This window comes from Cebidichthys violaceus, unplaced genomic scaffold (genome assembly GCF_023349555.1).
Source record: "Cebidichthys violaceus isolate CVI_PGR_0920_01 unplaced genomic scaffold, fCebVio1.0.p SCAF_17, whole genome shotgun sequence".
Lineage (NCBI taxonomy): Eukaryota > Metazoa > Chordata > Actinopteri > Perciformes > Stichaeidae > Cebidichthys > Cebidichthys violaceus.
In genome coordinates this window covers 5,175,078-5,193,117 of record NW_027176340.1, presented here as the reverse complement: position 1 = coordinate 5,193,117, position 18,040 = coordinate 5,175,078, and the positions used below count along the sequence as shown (strand labels likewise).

Genomic DNA, 18,040 nt, shown 5'->3' with positions numbered 1-18,040 from the left:
AAGCATCACGCTGTCTGCTCTGCAATGAGTTTGGTTTGTTTTAAAACTCCCATAAAGAAATTTCTTAAAAATGCATTCCTCAGGACTGTCCAGTGTTTCCCCTCACTTAAGTAGACAGGAGCTTTTATTTCTCTTTTTCGCGTGACAATGGCTGCCCTCTTCGGCGTGAGGCAGGGCTTTTATCTCTGTAACCAAAGACGTGGCAGCACTTTGAGATGGGACAAACTAATCACCCTTTTCTCTGAGCCATTGAACCAGGATAAAAGGAAGCTCACACCACAATCCTCCCTCTCCCACTCCGGCGCACTTTGCTATGCACTATCTGTACTGTACCTCAGTCAGCACAATGCAATCTGTGGGGCTGTTTTCAATAGCGCCGCTAACATCCAAAAAGAAGAATCTGCTCTGCAGAATGTACAGCTTTAGCAAATCCCCTAAAAACCCCCAGAAGAAGGGGAGATTGGGAAGATGGGAATGCTTTGTGTTTGAGATAGTGATTTAGTGTCTGGCACTCCTGAGTTTTCTCTCCGTCTTGTGTTGTCCCTCGTCCTCTCTCTCTCTCTCTCTCTCTCTCTCTCTCTCTCTCTCTCTCTCTCTGTGTGTGTTCCCTAATAAAATGTCAGTGTAAGGTAATTAGGCGAATGACTTCTGGCTATTGTGAGGTAGTTGAGCAGAATTGGGGCTCTAATCATGTTGTCCACAGCGGCTTGGAAGTGGCTACAAGTCAAGTAGTTTGTCCTTCCTATAGTTCACCTGTGATTCTCTTCTGCCTCTATATCCACCCATTGTACAGATATTGACATCCTGTCACAGTCTCGCAGTGAATGGCCTCAGTTGTTGTGCTCTCCAGCAGTCTTTGCTCATTATAATCAGTCACATGTTTGGAGAGAGAATATACCACAGCACAGCAAACGTCTGGTTATTTTTTGTTATTTTGGCCCCGTCCTTGTTTTCCATACCTTTTTGTTTCAGGCTACCATCATCTAATTATGAAGGTTTATGAGTTTTCCATTTTCACAATAGCATTGATTTAGAGTTCTTGTCTCCATGTTCTGATGTTTTCCAGCATTATTGCACAAAGCCAATAAAGAAATACCTTGGAGAGCTGCAACCAGAGAATGGTTGACATTTTTGCTTAATAAATGACTTGAATGATTAACTAGTTGCAGATTCATTTTCTGTTATATCAAAGATCTTAGAGCCACATCTATTCAATGTTTTTACAATACACCTAAAGACTTCTAATCTAAAGAAATTCAGCCAGGTGACTTGTGGAGGCAGAAGAAAAAAAAGACAAAAAACAGAGGTGACTTTTGTGTGTTTTGTAAAGACTCCAATTGGCTCAAGACTATCTTGTTCTGCTGAAGGTGAAGAACTCTTGACTTTGTGATGGCGACTTCCTCCAATTAAACATTTGGAGGACCACTCAATCAGTGAGTTAAACCTTTTACCTCAGCGAGGAGCCACGGGCCGAGTGAGGATGGACGGGGTTAGGCGGGAGTGGAAACGAGCAGTTATGTTGATTGACGGCAACAATACGCTTTGTGACAGGGGCTGAGGGGCAGGGACAATGTCTCCTCCAGTTTGTCGTCCTCGTTAACTGCTGAATAGGAACCGGCCCCCTTTTGTGGTTGGAGCAGGCTGGGCGAAGGTAGCAACATGTGAAATATGCCCAGTAGCTAGAGAAGAGGAAATGGTCCTCTGTCTATCCATGGGTGGTCTGTGTGTGTGTGTGTGTGTGTGTGTGTGTGTGTGTGTGTGGAGACGGTACCGTGCATAGCTGATCACAAATTGACCCAGACTCATACAGAGAAAAAGACAGAAATCAACCTTAGACATAACATTATGCATAAAACCGCAAAAACAGTGGCGGTTTAGTTTCTATCAAAAACACGGCGTCTGGTTACACTGAAGTGTTTTTCTTTTTGATCTAATGAGTAATGTGCAGCAGAAGTTGTTAGGTCAGCGTAATACTGAAAACAAATCGTAGCTGCCACATTTTTCGGAACAGCTGTTCACAATTTATTAGTTTACTCTCGACATCCTGAGGTCTGTTTGCGAGCTGGAAGAACTTGTCATAGGAACAGATTGTCGAATTACTTTTATTCTAGTATGAGTCTGGCAAACAAACATGACCGAAGTAGAAGACAAGAAGTAGACACAAGGACCTAAAGCGATCACATGACTTGCTGTCCAGATGCAGATGTGGGTTGTACAAAATGCTGACCACGACAGGTGTTTTTTTTTTTTTTATTCGTGCATACTGTTTTATGATGTGACTAAATGTCAATATTCTCATCCACATAGTTGGAAATAAGGATGAAAATGTATTTCCCTCGCAGGAATCTGTGCAATTTACACATGAATAATGTAGAGATGCCCCAGATATTCTAATTGCAAGGTCGTGCATGCTCAGACATTTCTTTGCACAGCGTTACTGTGCCTGCTTTGTGGTTCAAATGGTATTTAGAGTCTTTCAAAGAAAACTGTCAGAGATCATCTAACATAGCTGGCCCTGGTTTTCACACAGACTCTTTGAAATGACACATTCCTTTGCATAGCAAAACATGATTTGTTGCCTCAAAATACAGTGCTCGGCTCAATGCGCACCAATTGTGGCACCAAACGGAGCCCTGAGCGCTGGCCTTTGTGTCTGTGAATTGCCCTAAATGTGGTCGCACTCCAGGGGTTAAACAGATCTGACGGAGCCTAAACAAACACTGGGCTGTCTCTGTGCCGATGCGGTCGTCCCCTTCACAAGCTGTAAGGGTGACACCTGCTCGTTGTTTTTTCAGTTTCTCGGCACGAGTCGCTGACCCCTGCTCCTTCTAGTCTCTTTTTTTTTTTTTTTTTTTTTTTGGTGGGAGCTGATAATCCTCTCGGAGAAGGTGTCTTTGTAATAGAGCGGAGGCATTCCCAGCGACAGATGAGAGTGAGTTTTATGCCACGCTGCACGCCACATTAAGAAATGATTTCAGGGAAGATTAAGCAACGTAAGGAGCTCAGGATGGGGGCGGCCCAAAAATGCCCCGGTTAGCTGCCAACAATCCTGTGTGTCTCACATCTCAGAAGGGGGAATGTACATTCCCCTTGTTGTCACTTAGCCATGCTACCCTGAATTGACTCTGAGAGACATCTGACCTTTTACTTTGTAGCTGGTAATTCAAGTTCATTTAAGATTTTTTTTTTTTTTTTTTACCACAATTTAGTAATGTCTCAATAATTTGATCTCTCACAGCTGGTGGCAACATAATTGTACTGAAGAATTTGGATCTTTTTGCAATTAAACCTGACCACTGAGTTATGTTTTTTTTTTTTCTGCTCGTCTGTCATCTGTAGCTTTCACCACACCATCATTCCCTCACATTAGATAATCACAGAAGTGAGGGTAGTTATGTATGTTGAACTAATACAGTGAATTATAGCTTCTGTAGCCACACAGTCTTGAGGTACTGGAAGTCATCATGGACAGATTAGCAGCGGTGAGATGGTCTTCCTGTTGGAGTAGGATTTCAGCGGCTTCACAAATAGGGCAAGACTTTGGTCTAATAGGTGTGCAGAACAAGAACATGGATGTATTTGACAATGTGCATCGGTTTGGGGAACCGCTGATGTTTGCTGGGGTGTTTTATTTTAGAGTCAACAAGTGACAAATAGCCTTGACGTCTGTTTTAGGTTGTGTGTGTGTGTGTGTGTGTGTGTGTGTGTGTGTGTGTGTGTGTGTGTGTGTGTGTGTGTGTGTGTGTGTGTGTGTGTGTAGACTCCCTGGATGGTCCAACTGTCGAGCAGGTGTCTGAGGATGAAACCAGATGACAGGCGGATGTTTAGTCTGAGCGCCGGTCTCCAAGGAGCCCCGTGAATCTACCGGATGAAGTTACTCCGGCTCATCTGTGATTATTAGAGAGCACTTCGTCAGAAATAATATGTTACTCCCCTCTGCTTACATGATACGGTTGAAGCCAGACTGTTGATATTCTTTAATATGTGTTTATTTTCACAGCCTGAAGCGTCTTTTTGTTTCTCAGCTGATCAGTTGTACCTTTTTAATTGTATCTCAGTTTAAAGTATCTGGAGTGGATAGTTGTATATAATTAGGGCTGCAGCTAATGTCTTCTTTCTAATGTAGTCCATAAAATCTCTGAAATTGCTTAAACATGTCCGTCACAATTTCCCAGACCTCAAGATGTGTTCAATTCTATTTCTTTTGTCTCATCCACATAGAATAGAGAAAAGCAGCAAACCTTAACATATATGTGAAGCAACAGAAAGGGGCAGCAGAAATACATATAAATACAGAAAACGATTGAATAAGCCAAAAGCTGAATTGAAAACATTACATTTGCTGCACTCCACCTGCAGACGCAATGAAGGGTTCAAGTGATACTGAAGGCAAGAAAAGGGCAAACGGTTATTTTAAATTCACACTAGCCATGTTTCCATTCAAGTATTGCGTCAGAAAAGCTCTATGAACACGTAAAAATTCAATAAAACAAAAAAAAAGCATAGCGAACATTTAACTCTCATTACTGATCAGCTGTTTCCCATGTCGGCGTCTTCTCGGATATTAGCTCAATGCGTGAATGCTTGTCTTCGTCTCCAGACGAAACATGAAACATGGCCAATAGTCGTCCAACAATTAAGTTAAATTTCTGTGTGAGCTGTCCTGCGCACATTGATTAGAGGGAGTGGCATCAGAACTGGCCTGGTGTGATGGGTGACCATGTCGCCTCTTGTTGCATTAGATGTGCAGAAAAATACATATCTGGCCGAAGACGCACCGTTAAACTGGCATTCAGAGGCTTTCTTCACTCAATCTCAGTCTGTTGCAGGTCAGGAAAAGCAATGATAGACATCAATCCTCCGGTTCTGTCGTCACTAAACACTGTACTCTGCTCAGGAGAGTGCAAACAACAGGCCTGGCTTAAACAGCTGTGTCTTACCTAGGAATATTAGCCTTGACGCACATCAGATAAGAACACAGGCAGGGAGACTTCAGCACACGCACATTTTTAGGTGAAGGACCGTCATGATTTATGCGAGTCTTGTGTTAGTGTAGGGAATGCGATGGTTCACCTCTGAGGTGGATTCACATGTTTAGAGCCACCTAGTTTATATGTCCTGGATTCTTTGAAAGTACCGTCTTAACTAGCGTGAGCAGTACAGGGATTTATGGAGACAGGGCCGCAGGCTTCGAGAGATGGATGAGCCACGCTCACCCTGTGCCTCTCTGATTTTATCCCATGATTCACCCACTGTTTGCAACAATGATCAAAGTTCAGTTAGTTAATCGATCAGGTCATTCTCTGGTAACTACCGTGCAGTAAAGAGGCCACTTTTTCCTTTTTTAAAAGTCATGCAAGCTGTTGCCGCCACTCATGTTAAACTCTCTGATTCTGTAACAATTGAGTTTAGAAATGGAGAAAGTAGAAATGTCTTTCACTTGGCCCAAAGCCTACGCCTCAGCTCAAAGAGAGCCGAGTGGTGGATTCCTCTTACATTGGTTAGTGTGAATGGAGGAGAATCACGGTTCCTCTTTAGTCAGGAGTGAACAGGCCGATGATAAGGCTTTGATAGAAAGAGGTCATCGTTTGAAACTGAAGATGTTGACATCTCATGAAAACAGCCAGGTGTGTCTGCTTCACTTACTATTTTTTTTCCCTGTCTGTCCACATCCACACGTGCAGCTGTGTGTAGCTACGGTGTGTGCTTCAATGGGGGCCAGTGTCGGGTCGGATCCACTCAGCTTTGTGACTGTCCTGCAGGGTTCAACGGACCCAGCTGCCAGTATGGTGAGTAGAACCATCCTGACTGTTTCATATTCAGAACCTCTTTTCTTTTGTTTGATCTCCATTTCTTTCTTTTGCCCTTTCTTTGTACTTTTTTGTTTTTTTATCTGCCATTCTAGCAATGTTTTGGTATTAGAGTGCACAATTATACAAAGCTTTTACACATGTCCATTTTCCATTACTGTCAGTAGATACAGTATGTAGTTACAATAAAAGATGGAATTCATAAAGAAATTAAAGCGGATTAGACCTTGCCGTTTGATTAAAAACATATTTTTTGGCTCTTTCTACAATTCTGCTCTATTTCAGTCACCAAGTCTCCTCACTGAACTCTGTTTGAGTGAAGTGAATGAGAATTTCCTCACATCAGCAGTTGGCTCCTTTACCAGCAGCCCGAGCATTTTATCAGCATCTCCATTGTTGAATTTGAGCTGTTGAAGTAAAACAGCGGAGGACTCTGTTGTTTTTCTGATAACACCACACGACAGGAAATTCCTCTAGTATCAACGTTTTTTTTTTTTTTTTTTTACCAGAATCATCCATCGGCCCATAAAATTAGGCCCTCCTAGACACTTCTAGAGACTCTGCTGCATAAGCCAAGTTCAAACTGCGGTGACAATTGAAAATGATGCTCTCCTTTTTTTTTACGGTGTCCTAACTTAACGCTCTCTGTCCAGCATCCAGGAGCTCCAAGTTCATCTCTAACTAACCAACTTTTTACGTCCGCACGTATTTTTGTCAGAAAGAGTTTTTTGGTGCAGCAGCTGTAGCTTCATAACACCTTTAGCTATACCTTCACCTCCTGTTAAAGGACTTATGATCAAGCTGTGGGACTTGCAGCACTGACAGCCCGTCTATATGATCAGAGCTTTCTATGGTAGCTAAGCTGACCTGACTTACTTCTGATTGCTTCATGCTTGAATAAAAGACTTAATTATAAGGACAGTGGATCCATGAACACACATGCCCATTTAGGTGTTGCTTAAGACTATCGGTTGCTATTGGTGGAGGTTTTTGAGAAGATTGAAGCCATCTGCTGAATCTGATTTTTTCAAACTCCCCTGACCATCAGCAGTAACAGACAGGCGTGTGCAATTATGTGTCTGTTAACTGATCCATGACAGACACAAGAGGAAATGTCAGAGCTGTTGGTATGGATGCTCAGTTTATCAGGAGACTGTCAAAATAGTGTCTAATCAGTATGGGACAAAGAAAAAGAAAAGAGGAAGGAAAACGCTGTCTTATGTATTAGTGTAGCTACGGGTTCCTAATATCTGATGAGATACGCGAGACGAGTTCTCTGACTTCAAAACCATTAGTGACATTTACACATCAAATACATTTATTGGAAAAAAAAACAAACAGTTGCAACATAATTAAATCTAATCAAATTAAAACTCCTCTCACTTTTGGCTTTACAAAATATACAGTGCAAAGTCAAAAATGAGTTTTGACTCAAAAATGAGTCAAAACTCGTACAGTTTTGCTCATCCTGTTGCTACGTTTTAATGCTTTTGTTTATCTTCTCATGTTTAAATGATCAAATAAAACATAAATACTGGATGATACAATGAAATGAGCAATTTAAAAAAAAAAATTATAATAAATGAACACAATATTTTCGATGTTGACTCCACCATCTTTGCGTCGAATCACTGAATAGGTTCCCATCCTTTCGGTTTTGCTTCCAGGCAGCCCCTGAGCTTCACTGTTTGATATCAGCTCACACATCAACCCCCCCCCCCCCCCCCCATCTCCATTTTCCACCCACTGAGATCCGCCAGCATTGTTCTGCATTGTGAATGATAGCTGTCATCAATGGGCACCTAGGGGCCCTTGCTGGTGGAGGGCTATGCAGCAGACCCCCACGCCTTGACCCTCCCTCTATTGGAGGCTATCAGTCCGTTAAACTATCTGGCAGTTTTATTGCCTTGTGACTGGCATAGAATGGGCTGCTGGATGAAGGGCGTGGGGCTGTCGCTGCTGTAACATTTGGGGTTATGGGTGTCGGACGCAGGCGGGATCACACTCACAGCCGTCCCTCTTTTGAGGTCCTGCATGCGCCAAATCCAGGTCACTTCAGTGTCATGAGTCCTGAGGACAAAGAGCATAAACTGCAGGCTGAGTACAAAGTGACTCATCGGAGAAGGAGCCATAACATCACTTCTAATGAATGACTCTTTTTAACTGAGTGACGGCTTTGATATATAGTTCAACCATAATGAAGAACGCTCTGTGGTGGTCAGGCTAGTACCGTTTTGTTGTAACTGTCACATTCTTGCTCCCCAGATAAATTTGCTTGCTGTGTAGACGAGAGCGCTCTGCTCACGCAAGCCGCCGTTCTAATTGAGTTACTGCTGCGGTCCACATGCTGCACACAACCGTCAGTCGCAGCTTGTTCCCTCGTCGTGTTTACGTAAAAGCTGAAGCCTCAGCGGAGGATGTTGCTGAGGATGAATGCGTGGAACCGCAAAGATTCACTCATCATTTAATTCCGTTGGATGTCAACGTTGGCATTCCTCTGCAGTCGCATGTGGCGATCGCTCCTTGAAGAGCTTTTCATGTGGTTCGCCGGTATTTGTTTACAGCGATTGGTGTGTTTATGTTCAAAGGGGCCAATTACTGCCTTGCGCTCAATAGTTGAGAGCTGTCATCTGTTTTGCTTTTTTAGTAGCATTGTGTCTCAGTGATGTGTTAAACAATAATTACTGTCTCATTTATTTGAATGGCCTCACCGGACTCAGCTTCACACTTCTCGAACCATTCCATCATACTGTAGGGTAGATCAAGGTTGTGTAATTTGAAGTGACTGATTGAGACTTGAGAAGATATCGACTTTGTATTTGTGTAAATGACTTTCCAGACAGTATCATTTTTAACGAAGACGGGGTACGTGTTGTAACATTTGATGGCATTAAGATAAGATAGAACTTTATTTACCTCGAGGGAAATTGTTCCAGTACAAAGTAAGGAGTACAAGTATATAGAGTGCAAATAAAAACTTACACAAACTTAATTATTCAACATGAAGTATTTAAAGACTCTGAAACTTATTTTATTAGCTTCTTCTGAGCGAAGGAGTCCCACACAACATCTTCTGCCAGAGGTTATTTAACATGTATTTTGTGTTTTTTCCTCTATGCTCTTCTCATTTGTTGAAGCCAATGGTTTGAAAAAGGGGATTTCATGTTCTTCTGTGCACCAATCAGGATTTAACAACATTTGAATCAATTGGTAATAACGGGCGCGGGGTTGTTGCTTGGCCACTGTCAATCAAAGCTGATCTAGTGGGATATTTATTTCCGAACGTTTTGTTGCTTCTTTTGCTTCACATGTATAATTTATGAGAATTACCAATGAATGTGTTGTGTTGCCAGGTACCTGTCGTGTGTGTGTGTGTGTGTGTGTGTGTATGAGGTTTAATCTCGGTTTTTGCGCTGAAGTCCTTTTTAAAGCTCTTTGTCTAGTCTATATCCAGCGGGGTTTCGTCACTCGGTACCTGATGTACTCAGTATCCAGCATGTCATCAGTAGACAAGTGGTATCCTCAGGGATCAAGAGCTTCCAGGGCTTTTAGTCCTCTGGCAGAGCAGATGTCTTCATGCCAGCTGACATCTGGGCTCAGCTACAGACAAACAGACGGACAGATGAACAGAAAAGCAGTCGGACACTTTGTAACATGAAACTTTACAAGCGTCTTAGTCTAAGAATCTTGAGATATCTTTTAAAGCTATACCTCTTGTGTCCTGAGCTGAAAGGTAAAATGGAAGTGATCTCACGTACATAAAACTGATGGATTGTGGAATTGAGTTATTTGAAACGAATATAAGAAAGAGGAGGAATAAGGAGTCGTGATATCTAAATGAAATCCTTGATAACAGAGGGAAACATTTTTCCAAATAGATGTAACCCAACATGAGAAAATACTGTATTTGTTCCGTTCCCACAGGTTAAATATAAGTTTATTTGGCTTTTGTTTGTTGATCCCAAACTGTGAAAAGTTTTGCTGAAAGAGCTCTTTCTCTGTAGCATGAATTGCGACTCATTTATTTGCTCTTTGCGTATGATTGCTGAACTGTAAGCTCATATCTTGGCTGGCTTTGGGGTCATTGTAATGCCAGGAGGACCAGCTTGTTCTAGACATCACTCACGACAGACGATGGCTATCGTCATAATCTTTATTCTGTAATGTTCGCTTCAAAGTAGGCTCCCAGGCTCAGCAACTGCAACGTCGGCTTTGAAGCCCTTAGTCAGTGCAAATGTTAGTATAGCATACCAGTATGTATGTCACTTGCATTCATTCACCAAGATTATGGTTAAATGAAGCGTCTTTGTCTGGTTTATGCTGCCGTTCTGTACAGTTTACATCTAGCAAACCAAACGCTAATGATATTTTAGAATCAATCAGATATTTTATTGGAAAGGTTAAGCTGTTGATGCACAGATGCATTTGACTAAAACAAAAAAAATACATTTTTGTTTATTAGAAACCTCAGATATACAACTCAAAAGGAACTTTTTAAATTTATGTTTTTTCTTTTTTCAACAACTAATTAAAGCAACTGAACAATGACAACAAAGCAGATCCACTTTTAATGTTACAGTTTGTGGCATCAATGGCACATATGCTTGTTCTTATTGGCTAGAGCCACCATAGTTAAGGGTAGAGGTGGAAGTTCCATTCTTACCAGTAACAGAGTTTCTCCTTATAGTCCAGAAGGATTATATACCAGTTGGGATTAACGCCCAACCAGTGAATATGATGTATTCAGAGTTTTTTTTTTACTTGGGCTTATAAACGGCCGACTGAAGCTCTTAATAAATGAGGTCAGTTATTTCTAAGGAGCCTCTTGGTGCATGACATGAGTCCTCCACAGTCTAGTGGCCGAGGTGCTGAGAAATGGCACAGGACGAAGGATGAAGTCTGACTCTGAACGAACACCTCGAGAAACACTCAGACATGATAACATGTCTGAGTGTTTCTCATATGTTTTCTAAACCCTTGATTAAGATGTTTAATGTGCTCAGATCAGATGAGACACAATGACAGTGGTGGAGAGTAACTTTAAATACATCTGTGAGTAAATGACTGTACTTAAGTACAATTTTGAGGTGTCTCCTCTGTCAGTATTATCGGTTCATGCCACTTCATGCTACTTCTACCTTTTTTAATTTCAGAGCAAATATGGAACTTTTTACTCCCTGTACTTTATTTGACAAAGATTTCACTTAAAAAAACATATGAACAATTTATGAAAAATAAAGCATTGCTCACTTCCCAAAAAAGTAGTTATCTTTATTATGGCCTACTGCAACATTAAAATGTTGCTTACATGTCGATGATATGACAATTTAACATCATAAGCGGCTGATATAACTTTGTTAATATGTATGTATATTTCGAATGCAAGACATATTTGTCACTTATCAAAATAGTATTTTTGCACTGTGGTATTTCTACATTTCTATTAACAATTTGAACTATGAAACTAAACTTATAAAATCGGTCCTATAGTTTTCTATGTTGTAGACGTTTTTCAGTGTTCTGGTTATTGCGGTTCTATCTTGGGGCTGCATTGTGAAGCTGCATGCTTGTTAGCATTGTTGCAAGGTCAGGACAGCAACCCTGGAGCTATTGTGGGGATTCATTGGCTTGGTGAAGGACACTTGTTGAGTTGCACAAAACCTTTGAAGTGCGCAGACTTGAACCAGGGTCGTCTGGTCAAGAACTCTGTTTAAGAGAGACAGATAGCCTCACATCTGACTTTCTGCTTCTGTCCGTCTCTCAATGTCTGACTTCTTTGAGTTGAACAGCTTTCCAGAATGTCTGGAAATATTTTCTTCAATTTTTCTAAAGACTGGGACGAGTTTGCTGCGTGTCAGCGAGGGTGATTTCAGATGTTGCTCTTTGCAGAGCCCCTCCTCTAATAGCTGTCCTACTCTGCAGCTACCTAAAGTTCAATAGTGGTCTTTCCTCAGACTAACTGTCCAGAAGCTTGTTGTAACCTGCCTTTTGACACCTCTGCTGTCACCTCACACACATATAGACCTAGTAAATTCCCTTAAATCAGGCCATGGGGGGAGTTCTCTAACTGGTCTGTGTTGGTTGAACTTTGGTAAATGTGCATGCATGCAAGGTTTATTCCGTCTTAGTCAGGGTAATCACTGAAGCACATTGAGGCCAAATGTGACCAAAAATATGTGTGGTTCATGCCTCCCAGATGTTAAACCCAAGTTAACACATTAGTGGCATGTTGGTCAGAAGTATTGCTGAACTTTGCTACATTGTCACTGACTGTGATTTTATACTTGAATGCAACATCCAATGATGTAGTGTTTGCTCTTTTTTTTTTTTTTTTTTTTTTGGTCTAATCACCAGCGATTATAGTACTATTAATATCACTTTGCGCTTAGTTAAGCTGATTAACGTGACAGAGGTGACTTTTGTCGTCTCCTCATGCGCTTAAGATTGCAGGGGAGCAGAGAGGTCAAAGGTGAAGCCAGCATGTGGACCTAATGTGTGGCATTTTAGAGCGGCCTCCAACTCCCATGGCTGCACTCTCTGGTAATGAACAGCAGGAAGGCTATACGCAACATCTAACCCTTTTTTTTGAAAATGTGGGGTGACCGCTATCGTCACTGCTGCTCGTCAAGCCACTTAAAGACTGACAGTGACGGGAATGAGCAGCAGTGACACAGATGGTATCTGTCATGCTTAAAGGATGAGCGGTCTGCATGGGGCCATGTTGTAAAAGAGAACATCTCTTTCATTTATGCTTAAACCATTTCACACATTGCTCCTCACTCTGGCAAATTTGACTGTCAGTTGGTTAGCGAGTCTTTGATTTTTCTTTTGGCTAAATATATAGTGTATCTGCTCCCTTCATGTTCGGGACCACTGAGGAATGTGACGAGAGAGGGGCTTTCAGCATGTCAGCCTTGGGACCTTCCCTATTGTAAAAATAAATCCCTGAACTCTGAGTCCCATTGAATGGTTTTTAGTCGGGATTAAGGAAAACATTTGAAAAACCTCCGTGCATGCACTTTGGCGGGTAAGTGCCCCAAATGAAACGCACATGCATGCCGCGGCCCTTATGGCTGGAGATAGGACCGTTTTCTTGCCTCAGCATCGGCTTAATGCTTGGCCTCAATGTAATGATGAGCCAGTGTGGCTTAGAATTTCATCAGGCCTTCTTCCACTAAGAAAATATGAATTTGTATAGTTGTTGGTGTTTTGGAAACCAGTAAGTTGTCCACAAAGAAGAGGAAGTGGAAAAGATCCAAACATAAATATGTTTGTGTCAGCTTTAAAGTATGTGAAACTTGCCGCGTGGTCCTTTTTCATCGCAGGAATTTAACAACCTGTAATCTGACGCTTCTCCTAACCTACACCTATTGGTACCTTAATAGATTTTGGTACTAGCTTCACCTTGCATGTCTGCTGTATTTTAAAAACTGTGACATTTTGGTTATGCGCCATTAAAAAGGCAAAAGATGATTTTTCAGTTTGCTCCGCTGTTGATATTGTGACCCTTTATTTTGCTGGTTTAAATTATTTCCCTGCCTTGTCTGACTGTGTGGAAGTCTGTTGGCCATTGACAAAATCTTCTGGTCCACCTTTTTGTTTCAAACCATTAACAACTGCTTGGCCCTCCCTACCATCCCTCCCCCAAATACTAATGAGGGCCTGGACATCTTTGTTTGACCTACAAGCATTCTCTGTTGGTTCTCTTTTTAAAGTAGTGGTTCTCCTGATTGATGCTGATTCAGCAGTAAAACAGGTGTCACGTTTGTGTTTGTTGTGGACCTCTTTTGTTTTGATGTGGCGATACATCTGTTTGGCCAATCATGCCAGAGAACCCATGAAAGCGGGATCTTACATTTAGTCTCATGTCCTGAGCAGTGCCGAAAAATGTAATTCTAGGACCTCGTCCAGAAAGCCGGTTGAGAAAATTGGAAACAAACAGGTGACAGGTACCATGTTTTTCTTTGACACACTCTAATAAGACAATTTGATAACAAAGTAGCTGTGACCAGTTAAAATCCTCTTTCAACATTGGCAGCTACATCACAGCAAAGATTCCAGGAATATCACACCTGACGTTTTTGTGGTTTTCTCAACTACTGTATAGGAACTGGTAACTTTTGGCTGTGTTGAAAGATATAATTTACATTATCTGTTATTGTGGTCAGTGCAAAATATGAGCATAAAAGACTGTAAAGCCATGAGATTGTAAAGAATGTGAGATGCCCAGCTGCAGCAGTTTGTCACTCAAGATTGACCACAGAGAGGTCAAAAGGTGTTGGGCATCGGGGGTTATATAACAGTTTTATAACCATCAACACACTTGTTTTATTTGCTCAAAATCTGGCTGTTATGCTTTTAGAGCAATTTTTTTATTGGGAGAGAAAAAGTTGTACAAGCCAAATGGCTGATAATGGGATAGTAAATGTCTAGAACAATCACAAACAGTCTAAATCATTCTCAGGGTTTCCCTGTTTCTCTCTGATGAGTTTAGCAGGCTACAGCTGAAATAGTTGTGAAAAGGTTGAAGTCTGCTTTTTTACTTTACTTGGAGAGAATTACGACGTCTTAGGTCCTAACCTCAAAAACATAGAATGTGAAAAATGTTGTAATGAGAGCGGTTTAGAAACGGTAAACACGGTCAAGTGGTGACATAATCTTCCTATATCCGCGTCAGTCATAAATTGGACTTTAAATTGACCATTTCAGAGTCACTGACATGTTTGATCCCATTCTTTGAGTATTGTCAGAATCAGCATAACGTGACTTCCAGAGCAGCTGAACTGAAAGAGGCCATGAAGATGTAGGCAGTTGCCGGAAGGACCAGAAGCTCCCAGCAACTCTGTTTCTCACACATTCTCCTCCTTTTTGTCCTAAAATCCTCTGATTCTTTGTTTTATTACTTCTTGAGAGAGAGAGAGAGAGAGAGAGAGAGCGAGAGCAGCCCTGTTCCTGTGAGGTCAATAAACGCACCTCTAATGAGAGGGAGTGTGTTGCAGGGTGGGGTGCATCCTTACCCACCTACCTGCCTTTGCGTCCTGCAAAGCACCCTAATCTCCCGTAATTGTGCAGAGTCTGGGCTCCCACCCAGTCTCATTAGGCTCTTTACAGCATTACTGATGAAAGGTCGCTCCTGGTCACGCTGGAGGCGAGGGCATCAAGTTTGTGTAAATTAGCAGTGACAAGAGTTTGCAAAATACAATTAGAGGAATAATCAGCGTGGGCTGATCCCTTCATCTGCCAGTGGTAATTCTCCTCATCTCTCCTGCCTTTTTTACTCCACTGAAACTTCCATATCTTTACTAAATCGGCCTCTGCTGCCTTCGTTCAGCTCCATGTGGATTCGACTGAGCCAAACACTTCACTTCTAATCTCTGTTTTCCCGACACCGGCAACATTATCTCCTCCGTTGTGTATGATCTCCATATGGAAGCCACTTAGCCTCGGGGAATGTTCACCCAAGAGTGCGCTCTCTCTCACAGCCAGCCAGTTTCACTGATGTCTTGTGAGGTGTAAAACGCAAATGATAATCTGAAAGAAATGTATTGAGACAGGGTCAGTTGCCTTCCACATGTCAAGGCTGTTTAAAAAAAAAAAAAAGTAGTTTTAGTCCCATTTCTGCCATACGACTCTGTTTCATCCTGTTACGTCAGTAGAGACTGCTTTACTGGCATTCTTGCAATGGGGGTTGTGGAGGAAGCTTGGAAAATTGGTCATCATAAATTATTGATGTGTCGTAGTTGAAAGTTTAACTGGGAAGATGCGACACCTGACGTTGACATGAAATGATCTGCAGGAGAGAAGACGTATCTCTCTGTTGGAGTTGTTGGCGCTTTAGAAACACTCTGATTGTAAAACGAGTCACAGAAAAACATTATTTTAATTTGTCTAGTGGCATTTATCTTTTTCCTTTTCTTTTTAACCCCCCCCCCCCCCTGAAAAAATCAAAAAGCCTGAAGATATAAAACTATTCAAACTAAACTATCTGATCTCTAAAAACTACTCTTTGCCTTAAGCTGGGCTGGTAGAAATATGTAACCTTTGATGACAGATTGTGAGTTGACTTTTTGCTGTTTTTAAGTGATCGTGAAGGTTGGGAACCACCGAATGCATCGTCTGGTTTGGAGAGTGCTCTCTGGTCGAATCACCTAATTATCAACGATGCTGCATTGCAAGCAGACCTAGTCTTTGTAATGATATGTGACCGTATGCTGCCTCGTCTTTGGCAGGCTCCAGTCTTATTGCAGCTGTCCTCCTGCTTTAGTGCCACGCTGAATATGAAAACACCAAATCTGACACAGACTAATTGTTTTAATGTCAGGAAAATACCAGCGCCTCTAATCATAGTTCACTAGCACTGCTTGAGCAGGTTTTTTTGCACTGCCATGAAAAATGAGCCCATATAGCCTCTGAATTAGATGTAGCTGCTGGGTGGTGTATTTGACTGCGGCTCTTTTCAACTTTGAACAACTTGTGAAACCATGTAGTGTCACACTTGAACATGTGAAGCAATAGTCAGATCCTCGGTGTTTATTCTCCCCCGTACACCTTGAGCATGACAGTCTGTCATGTATCTGCCACATTTTGCCCCGCAGGTAAAAGCAACTTTCCATCCGCTTAGGCCCTGCACATACCACAGCAGCGTATCTGACACATGGGACGGGTGAGGGAGACACAAGTCATTTTTTGGATTCCTGCTGGTCTACATGTGTCCCAGGCACTCAAATCTCTAGGGTCAAAGTTGGAAAACACAGGTCCTAACAGTTAGAGCACAGATAGAGCACACGCAAAGGGTCAGAGGGCAATCCCCCGAGGTCCGCCAGGTATTTGTTCGTCTGTGTAGATCATAAAAAGTTATTCTGGAGACATGCATAGGTTAATGCAGCTGGCCTACTTTTTTTTTTTCTGTGTTGCCTGAAACATTTTCTGACCGTAAAAATGAGCGACAGAAGTCAGAAACCTTTGGCTGTTCACAGGTTGTTTAAAGGGACACACCTCTTCCAACAGATATTGCTTTGTCAGCTACCTTCCATCAAATGATTTCAGTCATGTGAAAGATCTTTGGAATTGTCTCTACCAGTAAACAACGCTCAGATTTCCAGCTTGAGGTATATGAGCGCTGGTGGCACATCGCTGTGACTCTTACTGAGGGGGCTTCAGCTCCCTGTGTCTGGGAGTGAAGGAGTTGTCGTCACAGTCAGCTGTGGTGAAGACGAGGGAACAAATTAAAGCTTAAAGGAGTGAGAAGCAGCTGGCTCTTAAGAATGGGGTATCCCATAACACATAAACACACATGAGTGCCTATACACTCTAACATGTGCACATGAAACAGACACACAAACCTACCTTGCAGTGCAGTGAATTGGATCATCAAGACAGATTAGAGGAGTTTAGGACCCAGTGGAGCAGAATGTTCACTAAACAAACTCAAATACTAGAATTTAGTGTCTTTGATGTCGCACATGAATCCCTTGTGGTCTGACATGCACGACTAATACAAGGCTCAGTGGGGTGGTTAATAAGCTGTACAGAGACTACTCTCTACTGAGTCGCTTGATTTGATATTTTGACCCAAGAGGCAGACGGAGCTTCTCTCAGCACAACAGTCCGCTGCTCGTCTGTGGCTTCTGGTCAACACATGCCTTTGGAAGAAGAAGTGTGTAAAAACAAAATACAATTGTTTAAATACGGAGATAAGCAGAGAATGTAGATTGTGCTCATCTGGATTTTCACATGAGAATCATTCAATTGAAGGAAAGCGATCACCACAGCTGACTTTATTGGCCCTGCAGACAAAGCAAAAACACCGTAAGACGTTTCAGTGTTTTTTTGTTGTTGACTTCAGTACAGTTTGAGTCTATTTAGAGTTATTAGAGGTACAGCAGCTTAAAACGCTTCAGAGAGTGTTTCCCATGTGGCGGGAAAAGCATGTTCCCTGTAGTTTGTGGACCAAAGTGCACCAAAGTCCACTAGAAGATCCGACGTTCACCCACCAAAGTCTATTTTTTCCTGACACAGTTTCATAATGAACCCAAAAAAATGTCACACTTCTCAACGGTAATGCTGTATTGTTCTGGAAAGTGAAAGTGGCTTGCAGCTCCGGCCGTGTCACATGCTAGCTAGCGGCCACCGCTCTCCACTGCTCTCAAATGGTGGTTACCGTTTGACAGCGCCGTCCCAAACAACAGATCTGACGTTCACCCGCCATACTCTCAAATTCATGTGTTTTC

The 18,040-nt window shown here is 42.1% G+C and overlaps 1 protein-coding gene across 1 annotated transcript in view; it reads left to right on the top strand.

Annotated features, from left to right (window-relative positions):
• megf6b (multiple EGF-like-domains 6b) overlaps window positions 1-18,040 on the top strand; it is a 59,511-nt gene that overhangs the window by 4,522 nt on the left and 36,949 nt on the right. Inside the window, exon 4 of the mRNA XM_068712720.1 lies at window positions 5,685-5,789. Coding sequence (XP_068568821.1) covers window positions 5,685-5,789 — 105 coding nt within the window. The remainder of the gene's footprint in view (window positions 1-5,684; window positions 5,790-18,040) is intronic.